The sequence below is a fragment of the Silene latifolia genome, chromosome X (genome assembly GCF_048544455.1).
Source record: "Silene latifolia isolate original U9 population chromosome X, ASM4854445v1, whole genome shotgun sequence".
NCBI classification, from domain to species: Eukaryota; Viridiplantae; Streptophyta; class Magnoliopsida; order Caryophyllales; family Caryophyllaceae; genus Silene; species Silene latifolia.
In genome coordinates, this window is record NC_133537.1 from 16,826,535 (window position 1) to 16,839,936 (window position 13,402).

General features: G+C 44.0%; 1 protein-coding gene across 1 annotated transcript; it reads right to left on the bottom strand.

Annotated features, from left to right (window-relative positions):
- Nucleotides 1–520: 520 nt before the first annotated feature.
- Nucleotides 521–2,571, bottom strand: LOC141623037 (peroxidase 72-like). The gene is made up of 4 exons (XM_074439071.1): nucleotides 2,194–2,571; nucleotides 1,852–2,043; nucleotides 1,521–1,686; nucleotides 521–1,194 (listed from the first exon to the last, which is right to left on the bottom strand). Exons 1-4 carry the CDS (start codon nucleotides 2,416–2,418, stop codon nucleotides 782–784), a joined length of 996 nt encoding a protein of 331 aa, XP_074295172.1. The 5' UTR covers nucleotides 2,419–2,571; the 3' UTR covers nucleotides 521–781.
- Between the last annotated feature and the right edge of the window lie 10,831 nt (nucleotides 2,572–13,402).

Below are 13,402 nucleotides of genomic sequence, written 5' to 3' on the forward strand. Positions count from 1 at the left end.
CGCATTCAGCATGTTGCTAGCAATGATCAATTGGCGGATGCCCTCACCAAACCTCTACTCAAGCATCGATTTCATGATCTACGAGACAAGATTGGACTTCTTCCTTCAACGTCCATCTTGCGGGGGCGTATTAACCATATATCTTCCAAATCATAGCATATCACGAAAATCAATCAAGGATACTCAATCATAGTAAATATAGAATATGATTGTATAGTGTAATATTCTAATGTCAAGAGGCTTCTATTATTTGCCTCAAATAGCTAACCTAGGTCTACTATATAAACTGTACATTTGCACATTCAATACACAACTTTCATTATACTTTCAACCTACTGTCACTATTCTTACAACAAGGACATGAAACCTCACTGTTAGCTGCAAATGTAGCTATCCTTTAGAAATCAGTCACTTTTTTAACTACTGTTTCTGATGAGATTAGGAAAGATAACAACCCTTGTTTGATTCATAGGTGTCCCCTGTATATTTCATACTCTCATTTTATTTAGTTAAAGTGATATCCTCAAAACATTTATTTATTGAAGTAACATTAAAGTTACAAAGCTTCATATTATCTAACCGAAACATACCTTCTGACACACATACATTATACATACAAACATGATAATATTAATCAAGGGATACCAAACCTTCAATAACCACAATGATGAATAACTTTAAAAAAAAAAAATACAAGAAATAATTGTTTTTTTTAACAAAAAGGAAAACACAAGGATGCACAAAATCAGCAGTCTGAACTCCCTTTATCTCCAAATTCAAATTAGTGATTGACCCTTCTACAGATCTTCCTGATTTCACCACTTGAACCTGTTTTAGGAGTAATATTTCCCATCTTTACCATAGAATTTGCAAAATGCTGGAAGAAAATCTCGATATTATCGGCGTATAGTTTCACCAATTTGGCAGCTTCAGCATTTTGAGTTAACAGGACTTGATCAGAATTTAAAAGACCCTTGAAAGCCAGTATGTTTTTGTAGTAGTTGTTGTCGAACTTGGCAGGGGTTACAAAGTCTAGCACAAACAGGTTCTGGTCACCACCAGACTGTGGGCACCTGGTGCGTAACTGAGCAGCGTAGGCCTGGTTTAGGGTGTTGTCTGGTTGGCCGTTGCCACTTTGGTTGTATAGCCTTTGCCTGAAGCTGGTGCACCTCGAATCACCTATAGTGTGAGCCCCTGTACATACCGTTTACACAACTTTAAATGTTTATTACCTCTCTTAAGCTTGCGTATGCAACGTTTTTTCAGTCCGGGAAATGTATTTTACATATCTAAACGGAACTGTTTAGCACATTACTACATATACGGAAAGAATAAGGCATAAACTTTTCTCTTTTGTTGGCATAATTCTACTAGTTAAGCTCTCCTTTTCTCATAAGAAGACAATAATGTCACAATCAGAAGACTATTCATGGAGACACTACTTTTCTTAAAGAAAGAACCTTTTATGATTTGCAAGATTGTAATTCCTAGCTAACAGTAATATAGATAAGCAAAGTAACCTGAAAGTGCGACGAGATCAACAATGTCGAGCCCCTTAAGCTTGAACTTAGTAAGTATGGTCTGGAAAGTATTGTTAGGAGCCGGAATGTTGTTGTTAGACCCACTCAAGCTTGCATCTATAGAGTCCCTCCTTCCAAGTGGAACCACCCAATTCGGTCCACCAGCCTGCATATTAATAGGAATATTCATAATAGTTGGGCTTTAACCATCACCTTAAGGTTTTGGTTGAGTTGGTTCATCTATCACATATATCATGTTCAGTAATATAACCCTAGCTAGACTAAGAGATCGTATGCTACCGACAGTGTTAAAACAAGCATAGGTACTTACAAGAAGAGTGGAGTCTCTAGCAGCCAAAGTCAATATATCAGCACAAGACACAGTCCCAGGGCATTCCTTCTCCACTGCAGCCTTGATCGCGTCAATCACCTCAAACCCTCTAGCCGAGTTTCTGTTAGGGTTCGATCTCTTCTCACTAACTATGGTACCACTACTGTCTAGCAAAACAGAGGCATCACATCCCTGCAATCACCACAATTTATACACACCATTAATTATTTACAAGCAATGAATCTTGTGTAAAACCTTTGTATGATTACAACAAGTTGTTAACATGAAACAAGTACGAGTAATCAATTGTTATGCATGATTTATGAAAGTTATATTTTATACCTTGACAAAGCAATCATGGAAATGGAGCCTAAGCAAAGAAGCAGCCATCCTTGGTTCTTTAGCAACCGCATTTGCGACTACAGACCAAACAATCTCTTGAAGTCTAGGACATGAATGGTCATAGAATGACGGGTAAAGGGGACCGCCATTGTTCTCCATGGAGAAGCATAGAGGAGCTAATGTGAGAAGAGAAAGAAAAACACAAAAGTTGATAAACTTGGCCATGTTTGAGATTGAATGAAGAGAAGAATGTGAACTGTTGGTGAAGTATTCTTAACTTGGTTAGTATATTTATAGTAGAAAAACTAGTAAGGAAGGATAGAGATGATATAAAGATGATGGAGTTGGTAGCAAGTCATCTTATATTATGCATAATATGTTTCTAGAGAAAAAAGTAGCCATGCCATATAAAGTATAACAAAGATAGGAGGAAGAAATTGAGGTCTTTGGTGGGTCAAATAATACCTACTATTCTACTATATTCACATTTCACAATTATTAGGTGCTCTCTTATTTCACTTTTTTTACATCATTTGAAATTGTTTTTATTTTTGTTGTTTAGAGCGTTCGCTAACGGTAACAAAATTTAAAAAAAAAAATGTTAAATTTCATATATACTAACAAAATAAAATCGATTGAATGATTATAAAATTCTTGCAATATTATTTAAGCAATATAAGTGCATACTTTACAATTTCTACTTCACCCGTCAGTGGTGTAACGAGGAGACTAGCGGGGGAATTATCCTCGAAAAATGGGAAAAAAAAATGAATATTTAGTTAAATTTAGTTATATAATTAATTTGCCCATGAAATATTTCGCTCCAAACTTTAAATACAATTTCAAAATGAAATTTCTGCTACAACTAACTCGCATTTTTGGGTATCATAAAGCGTCACTGGGTGGTACTCAATCTCGATACCACCATCTCACATGCCCTTACATAAACTGGTCATTTCAGTGGTCTCCCAACATGTTGCATTTAAGAGAGTGTATTGAGATTGATTACTATCAGGTGACGTCATCTCATTTTCTTCACGGTATAAAGACAAAGAAAACTGCTCAAGACTAATTAGTTTCCTTAATTAGTCCCTTGTTGAACACATCGCACTTTAGTAGAGTGATCTATTAGCTGGAAAGATTTCACAAAATTGATAAACAAATTTAGGACTAATTGATTACATGAGAATCGAGGAAACCACTGTTGATCACATTACTTTAACTATGATTAAGCAACTGTTGTTTTTATATAACACATGCAAGTGGAGGTCGTTGATTAGACTAATTCTTTGTTAATTGTTAAAGTTAACAGGACCAACCTAAAAGATTTTAGCATATACTTCTAATAGCTAATTATATACATCCTTCATCTCCGACCAATATTTGCGTAGTGCTTTCTGTTTATATATATATATATATTCTGCATAATGCTTTAATCATGGAATATTTAAGTGTTACTCGTATTAAATTTTATGGCTTCCACACGAAACTTCTTGCTTTTTTCCCCATCTTTTTTTTTAGGGCATTTAACCATTTATTAAGGATTATGATTGTAATTTTTTATAGGTTCCTTTAATCGTGCGGTGGCCTTTCTTAGTTAGTTTCAAGGAAAAACATGTCCGCTAGCGTCTGGCGATGTTAGAGACGTTTAAAGGCAAGATCTAAATATAAATTTTATTAGAGTATAAAATCGATCTTAGTATTCTAAGTTTTTAATTATAAACTTAGACTTTTGATTGAGATGATTTTTTTTTCTTTTTTACAAACTCAATAGTAATTAGCTAATGACCTTTTATAACAAAATGGATAAAAAGTTTATTCAAACTTGTTTATATACGGAGTACCATACAATTCTAAATTTGGTAAATATGTCTACCATTCGATCATATGTCGAGCAGTCTAAGGCTCTAAGCTGAGAGCTGCTAATGTGAAGAATCACATGTAAGTCTCCTACATCGGAGAAATAAATAAAATGATCTAGTTTATAATCTAAGGGACTACTCCACCAATTGCCAATTGGTTTTGGGATGGAACCTCATTGGATTTGTAAAGTGGATACTCTTTCCTACTCGACGGGCGCGGCCTAGGCCCATATACGATCAAACATGGTATCAGAGCCCAAAGTTTAGTCCTGGGTTGTGAGGCGAAGATGGGTCTGAAAAGCGACGGCGTTACCATCCGCCGAAAAATTGGGCCACTATTTAGCCGGTCCGAAAAACGACAATGTTCCCGCCCGACGAAACATGTACGAAAAAAATAAATGGCGTTCCCGTCGATCGATCAAAAAGGAGACCTTACATGTGAGGGGGCGTGTGAAGAATCACATATAGGTCTCCTACATCGGAGAAATATAGAAGAATGATATAGCTTATAACCCAAGGGGCTACTCCACTCATTGCCAATTGGTTTTGGGATGAAACATCTTTAGACTTGTAAAGTGGACTTTCTCTCCTATTCGACGGGCGCGACCCAAGCTCATATGCGATCTAACAGCTAAGGTGAATTCACAAATAGCTTATGTCTGCCTCGACCCTTTTTGAATTATGACAATTTATACAAGTCCTTTTCTGGTTAAAAGAAGGTATAGGGGTGATTTTGATTTTGACGGAGTTTGATATGTTATGAGTGTCAGATCTCATAACTTTACTAAGTTAATTAATGACATTTACCCTTGGTCTGTACAAGTTAAATGAAGCTAATTAACCTCATTTAAAAAAAAAATGTGTATAAATTCAATTAGGCTGGTGATAAAGGTGATACAATATTTAATCTGATATCAGGTTTCAGGCCTTTCAAAATAGTCGTAATCCGTATGAAATTGCTAGTTTAATTAGCATTTTTAGGAATTAGGATCACGTTTCTGTTTGATGTGCCGATTTTCTACCGTTGGATGGCGGAAAATCGCATTCCTACTAGAATACCCGCGTAATTAACGTAGGTTACAATAATCTAGTACAAGACTACAAGAGTGATTACCTAATCACATTAAAATTGTCAATAGGAATTACTACATACGCCCTAATCATAAATTCATAAGTTAATGAACGCAGCTATATATGTGATTTAATTTGACATTGAAGAAACTCTAATGGTACGATTTCATGAATACGTGATACGAAGACAATTACATAATACTTGTGATATAAGTTCAAAATTCATCCATTCTAAAATGGGCGTGTTTCGATTACCATAATACACTTTTGTTTGTCATCAAATTATTCCAAGATGATTTCTTTTGCTAATCAGGTAGGTTATGCAGATTGTAGGCTCTTCAAGTAAAGTAATTAGACTTGGCCAAGGGCCGGGCCAAGAAATACAGGCTCTAAATCGGCTCGGTTTAGGGGTCGAGCCCGGTTGATTCATGCCTGACTCTGAACCAGCCCAGTCTTCCTCAAGCTATTTACTTATCTAGTGTTGCAAAAAAGTAGCCTCCCATCATATTCCATTATTGTTACGGAGTATTACACATCATTAACTATGTACAAGAAATAAATTTTGGAATAAATTTTGGAGAAATAAAGTCAATAAAAGTGAGATGGATAGAGTATTACGTACAATTTTTTTTATATTTAAGAGACTAGATGTGTGTCAAAAGCAAAAATATAATGAAAATGAAAATGATTGAATATCATAGGCAAGCACTAATGCCACGAGGATAATGTACTGAACCATGAAAATTGTACATGACTTTCAACATTGCTACACTATTCATGTGAGGAGGGGGCCGTGGAGTAGTTGAAAGTGCCTGTGGCATTATCAACTCCCATATCATAACTTAAACTACAAAGTACATTTAATAATAGTCACATCGGAATGCAACATATATAACTTGTGATCTTAATTTGAAATCGTGTATACAAAATGGTAACATCAAAGCTACATATCTTGCAAGTTAATAATTAGAGTAAATGGAATTCATAACAACTATATTTCACCAACTTAAGTTGACAAAGCATGTAGATTTCCCGTTAAACTCATTAGAACGATGAAGATTATATATAACTCAAATAAATACAAGTGTGATTTGTTGGAAAGAATTTAAGCAATCTAGGAAAACGACAAGGGATTGGTATTAGTGCTGACTCTATTCTTCGCATGCTCGTTACTTATGTAAACAGTGTCTCATTCACACAACGGTCAACTTTGACAAATACTCCTTATAATAACAAGATGGACCTTATCTATTTTAATGTTTAAGACGGGTTAAATACTACTATATGGTGGTAATGAAGACAAATTTTTTGATATTTTTTAGATAATTTGACATATAATTTAATATGTATTTGACCCGTTTTAAGTTTAAGACAGATAATATCCGTCTTAGATGAGAATTTGGGTCTGAGAAAAGCATGGTAAACCTTCTAATAACATTCTGATTATGAAATTAGAATGTGCGATTGGCTTACATTGTGCATGATTGGCATCAACTTCACAGAAATGAGAATTTTTAGATTAGTTGTTTATTTGATCTGAATGTCTTGCTGCTGCAATTTGTTTTTATTTATTCATCCAAAATAACTTTATGTATGATTGATTATTTTTGTCGGTTGTGATAGATCAACACAAATAGGATTATACATCCAGTTATACCATAAGCTTACGTGTATTTTTTCTGAGCTAATTTAAATTTCATGTTTTTAATGTGTAAATGAATGAACTCAATACTTTCTAATAAAGCTCACATTCTTTAATATAAAGCTCGGATACTTTGACACAAAGCTCAGGTTCTACACCGTACAACATATACAACTGATTGTGATGGGGCATATTCTGCACCGCTGACCAAGTCAACATATTGAGCAAGGTCAAAGATATCCACAGCAAGTCAACGGCTTAGACAGCCTAGCCGTCTGACCCCATCTACTGTCGACTGGGTCTCGGCATGGCAACTTGCAGCCGGGGCACATACCCGCGTACTCACATCCAAGACCCCCCGGCGGTGAGTCAACAGGGCCGCCGGCCGCCATAGGTCCCCCGACCGAGGGGTAGATCGATCTTTCCTTTCCCGCTAGCCACTTGGCCACTTGGCCACTACGTGACAAAAGGTGAAAGTCTACAAATCTTTCCTCAACCTTCATTGAGGAAAGCATCCACAACTTAACCTAAGAAACACTATTCATACGGTATTATCTTCCTTATCTCTCTACAATATACATTTAGCCAAAGAACAACTTATCCCCTAAGTTCGACTTGAGCGTCGGAGTGAGTACGCTTGGCACAAAGCCAAGCCCTCGCCCGCTCATTGTTGCGAGAGAGGCCGAGAGGAACGATAAAGACAAGAAGGATTCAACCAAGGACATCATTCTACAAGCAACGGGTGGTAACGAATATCGCTCGGAATCACACCAGGAACAATTGGCGCGCGTCGTGGGGAAACGCTACTAGAAGCTAGTCACATTCATTCCCAAACAAAAAAAAAACAACAAAAACCCACCCAAAAAGCTAAGAAGATGTCGAAACAACAAGACGCAATCGTGACCGACGAAACCGCATTCTACCAAGATGATACCTTCAACAATTGCAGGGTCGTGCGGCCCTCCACCGCGGAGTAATCCAACCGGAGTTCGGGATGCCAATAATACGGACACGCCATTGCCCGACCAACAGTCACCATCATGGGACATGTGGTTGACATAGCAAAAGCGAAAATGGTCTGGACCTAATTAGTAATACGCGCTCACACTTTGTCACGCCGACAAGAGCGGCGGAAACCGTCCAGGAGACCGGGGCCCAAAATGTGACTCCGAGAAATTTGAACGGAGCACTAGGAGAAGCCGACCCGGTCAAGTCGCTGGGAGCCCAAAGTGGGCGTGGTAGACCTAAGTCCTTCCCGCGCTCATGGGAGGACGGCGTCCCCGCAAAGACGAACGAGGCTTACCCCAAAGGAGCCAGAGGAGTCCGACTCAGCAAAGTTGGCGAAGAAGTCCGAGTCGAAGAAGGAGCCCTTCCCGCTACGAGGAGAGGAGCCGGATTAGGAATGCGAGGAGTCGATCGCCGCGTGTCGTTCGACACGTGGTCGATGACCCCTCAACGCCACGTCCTAGAAGTCCGGTGCCAACTAAGCTCAAGTTGTCACCCCTATCATACAAAGGAGATAGTGATCCGGCCGACCACGCCCGAGGCTTTCGAGTCTTACATGTCGGTATGGGAGCAGCCCGATGAGGTCTGGTGCCGAGTTTTCCCAACAACTTTGCATGGGATGGCTCAAAGTTGGTACAAGGGGCTTCCCGACGGCTCGGTATACTATTACGCCGACCTAAGAGACGCCTTTCTAGCCCAGTACTCTTGCAACAAGAGAAGGGCCGTGGAGACATCGGACCTCCTAACTATCAAACAGGAGGGGGGCGAGTCTCTACAAAGCTATGTGAAGAGGTTCGATGGAAAGGTCCAGCAGATTCGAGAAATTAATCCCGGGCGGCGGCCTTGCGGCGATGAAGGGCCTCCCAAGGGGAGACTTAAAAAATGAGCTCATCAAGTGCGGAGGCCTGAGCTTGGATGCCGCCAGGAGGATGGCCGACCAGGCCATCAAGGTAGAAGACTATCACAAGACTGGGTAGGCCCGGCGAGGCCGAGCACTCCGAAAAGAAGAGCCACGGGAGGACAACCGGATGGAAGACGCCGTGACAACAACGGGTCACGGTCCGATGAAAGACGCCGTGAGAATAATAGGTCACGGTCGACAAACCTGCCAGAAACAGGACTCGGCGCGGGTGGAGTTCGGGAACGTACCACTAGAGGCGGTATAGTGATAAAACCCCTCTCGTCGTATCAGCCGCCGAGGTCTTCGCCCTGAGTAAAAACGAGGGCCAGAAGTGGGAGAGACCCCCCAAGCCAAAAAGTGACGGTGACACGAGCCAGTACTGTGAGTACCACGGCCATTTAACCAACGATCGCCGCATCTCGAAGAATGCCATTGAAGAGCCGATCCGGAAGGGGAGCCTCGGCAAGTACGTTGCCAAAGGCCAAAAGATCGACGCCGACGTTCGGGTAAGAAATCCGTCTTGAACGGATAGGAGTGATCCATGTTGTCATCGGGGCAACGAGAACGGAGGGTCCGCCCATGGGCACAAACGGCACCTGAACGAGCTATATCAGGCCATCAACTTTGTGCCCAACACAGCGATCCCTGCTTCCAACATCCCCGATATAACCATTGGAAGGAAGGACTACGAAGGAGTCATCGCTCCTCACAGCGACCCACTTGTAGTCAATTTGGACATATCCAACCACCTGGTCAAGAGGTGCCTGATTGACACAGGCGCGTACACGAACATCATGTTCAGGGAGTGCTTCCTCACCCTCGGCCTGAAAGTCAAGGACTTGAGCCCCTGCACAAACCCACTATCTGCTTCTCGGGGCCGGCCTGGTACCACCGGGATCAATCGGACTCCGGTGACGTTCGCGAAAAGAATGCGGCTAAGAATGTCCTAGCCGAGTTCGTGGTCATCGACGGCTCGTCCGCCTACAACGTTCTCATAGGCCGAGTCACCCTGAGCGAGGCCGACGCGGTGATGTCCATCCGGGCCCTAACACTGATGTATGTCTCGGACCGGGGGAAGCGCATAAGCTCGTTTCCAAAGACGAGAATGACGAGGTGGTCAACGTCCGGATAGCGCGAGAGGATGCAACATGCAATCCCTCAAAGTGGCAAAGAAATCGGAGAAAGGGAAAAGTCTATCCTTACAACAGGAGGGCGACCTCATGGATGTAACTAGCGGTGAAAAGGACGGTGTGCCTTTGATAGGCCGATGAGGACGCTGGTAATCTCGGGAATACTCTATGTAGCGGCGGAGGTGTCCAAAACAGTTTGTGGGCACCCGACGCATGTTTTTACCTAATGAAAAATCGTCCAAGTCTTCCATCAAAATGTTCATTTTCCCCTAGTCACTAGGAAGCAGCAGACCGGCTCACACACTGTCATACCGACAAGAGCGGTAGTCTTTATCGATAGTGAGATGTCGGCTCACACTTTGTCATACCGATAAGAGCAGCAGTCTCCATGAAGAAATAGGCGCCGTCGCAGTCACCCCAAGTAGTAGACGTCACGGCGATCACCCCAAGAGGTTTGACGCCGTCGCAGATCACTCCAAGTGGTAGACGCCACGGCAGATCTCCATGAAGAAATAGGCGCCGTCGCAGATCACCCCAAGTAGTAGACGTCACGGCGAGTCACCCCAAGAGGTTTGACGCCCGTCGCGAGTCACTCCAAGTGGTAGACGCCACAGTGAGTCTCCATGAAGAAATAGGCGCCATCGCAGTCACCCCAAGTAGTAGACGTCACGGCAGTCACCCCAAGAGGTTTGACGCCGTCGCATCCTCCAAGTGGTAGACGCCACAGCGATCTCCATGAAGAAATAGGCGCGTCATAGTCACCCCAAGTAGTAGACGTCACGGCAGTCACCCTAAGAGGTTTGACGCCGTCAGATCACTCCAAGTGGTAGACGCCACGGCGATCTCCATGAAGAAATAGGCGCCGTCGCAGTCACCCCAAGTAGTAGACGCCACGGCGGTCACCCCAAGAGGTTTGACGCCGTCGCATCCTCCAAGTGGTAGACGCCACGGCAGTCTCCATGAAGAAATAGGCGCCGTCGCAGTCACCCCAAGTAGTAGACGTCACGGCAGTCACCCCAAAAGGTTTGACGCCGTCGCAGTCACTCCAAGTGGTAGACGCCACGGCAGTCAATAACAAGAAGCAGATGCTGGCTCACACTGTCAAACACCGACAAGAGCGGCAATCACCACCAGGAAGCAGACATCTCGATGGTAACGACCAGCGCAGGTGATACTCGCAAAGCGTTCAAAATGCCTCAGAAGCGTTAACACAATTGAGATACGCACTCTAGACCGCCTCGGCCAAGCCGAGGCGGAAACAAAAGAGACACTCAGTTAATAAACGCAAGAGAATAACTCAGACGAAGACGGGAAAAGACCTCGGCCAAGCCAGAGGCAAAGTGAAAACGCTAAGTACAGATTGAGACGCCCAACTATTAGCACAAGAAAAAGGAATGAGGTAAAGACCGCGGCCTGGCCGGAGGCAGAAGAAACGAGCTCTTATTAAATATGTTCAACAAATTACAAGAAATACAAACGACGGCCGTCCCCATAAGGGTCAGCCAAAAGACAACCTACCAAAGCTGTACAAAATACAAAGACAGAAAGACAAAAGGGGACAGACATCATCTTCCTATGTCTGTTGCTGCTCGCCATCAGCAGCGGTAGCAGCACCTTCTTCGATGGGCAACCCAGCAGTTTCCCTAGCAGCCTCAGCTTTAGCCTCGGCCTCCTCAGCTGCCCTTGCCCTCTCGGCTTCCTCCTTGGCCGCCTTAGCCTTCTCAGCAAGAGCTGCTGCCTCCTCGGCCGCCTCCTGCTCTATCTTCACCCGCACCGCCTCCTTGGCCTTCTCCTCCACGGCCTTCTCCTTAGCTTCGAGCTTGTCGTCAAACAGCTCGTCGAATTTGCTCCACGGAAAGGAACCTTCAAGAGGGAAAAGCTCCTCAATTACTTCCCTGGCAGCGTCTTCGGCCAGATCCCGGAATTCGGAGCACAGGTCAGGGAGCATTTTGGTTTGGAGCATCTCAATGTCGTCCTCCTTTTGCCTAATGATGGCCTCCTTGCTCCGAATCACTTTCCCCTGGATCTGAAACCGTTCCCTGAATTCATTCCTCTGCTGGAAATAGAGGTCGGCGTGCCTCTGAACAAGATTACACTTCGCCAGCAGCTTTTCAATTTCGGCCGCAGCAGTCTCGGCCTTGGCTCTCTCAGAAAGGACCTCCTTTTCAGCGTCCTCCCGAGCTTTCTCTCGCCCAAGAGCGCCTTCTCGGCCTCCCCTAAGCCTCTGCTCATTGAGAAGATCCGGCTTCGCCTTCGCGGCCACCTTCTTAGTGGCATTAAGCTCAAAAGCGGATTGAGCCACGGCCTTCTCCTCGCTCTATGATACGAGCACGGTCGGCTCGTTCCACCTCGCCGATCTCTTGATCAACCTCGCGCTTTCCGCTACAAGGCGTGAGGGGAAACCTTCTCGGGATGAAGAGTCACCGGCGACGTTATGATCACCGACTGCGGTCGGGAAAGGAAACCTTCTGGGATGAAGAGTCGATGGCGACGTTATGATCACCAGCCTGCGCGGGTTTCTCCTCCACTTGCTGCTCAACAAGAGCGGCGGCCGACAGCGGCTGATCTACAAAATTTAAAATAAGCATCAGCATCAACATACATAGACATGCCGGAGAGCCTGTCACCGGCAGCGCCTAATGGACCGGCTAAGTCTGAGCCACAGGATAGATCAATACCGTGCTTGGCCTTCTTGGCCGAAGGGCGCATTCCTCGTCGCCGACAGGCAAACGGCAGCGGTAAAGGTGTCTCCGCTTTCTTTTACGGACAAGGGGAGACCCCTCCTCCTCATCGGAGTCATCCCCATTGGAGATGTAAACGATCTCCACCGTCTCCTTCTGAACAGGGGGGATGGAAGGCGGAGCCGATGTCGACGCCATCACCGCCGAAGGTTTTGTTTTTCGCGTATGGCGCGGCATGTTACTAACAACCTTCGCCTGGGCCTCCACCGCATTCAAGCTTTTCACCCCTGGTCCATAAGATCATTCGGCGACGTCCTACGATCATGGGTCAGAGCCTTGGGATGCAAGTTAGCAACGGTTTTGTCTTTGTGCAGCCCCATTCTCCGGAGGATATCCTCAGACAAATCCGGTCCAAAGTAGTCTGCGAAAGAAATAAAAGCGAAAATTAAGTAGAAGAAATAAATCGAAGTTCAGGGAACATTAAGAGCGGTGATGGGCCTCATACCGACCCCACTCACTCTGTGCTAGGGCCGGTATGAGGCCGACATGGCAGAGCGGCTCATCCGAAGAATGATCTGCGTTGGGGGAATCCACTTTTTCGGCACCCCACCCTTGTCCGCCTCAAAAAGCCTCATCGCGCCTTCTCATCCTCTTTAAGAAGGACCTTCGGCATCCATCTTGAGCTTCTTCCGGTGACCCATCTATCATGCTCCGCCTTAGTCTCACACCGCAAATTCACTTGGTCTTTGAAAGGAGAGGGGCGGCGGATAGTCATCCAAGCACCTTAACATACACCCACCGATCTCTCCAGTCTTTGCAAGAAGTAAGTTTGTCAACAGAGACATAACCTTTCTCCGTGTGCACACTGTACCAACCAACGCGACCGAGAGATTGACGGTGGAGATAATGAAGCCGCG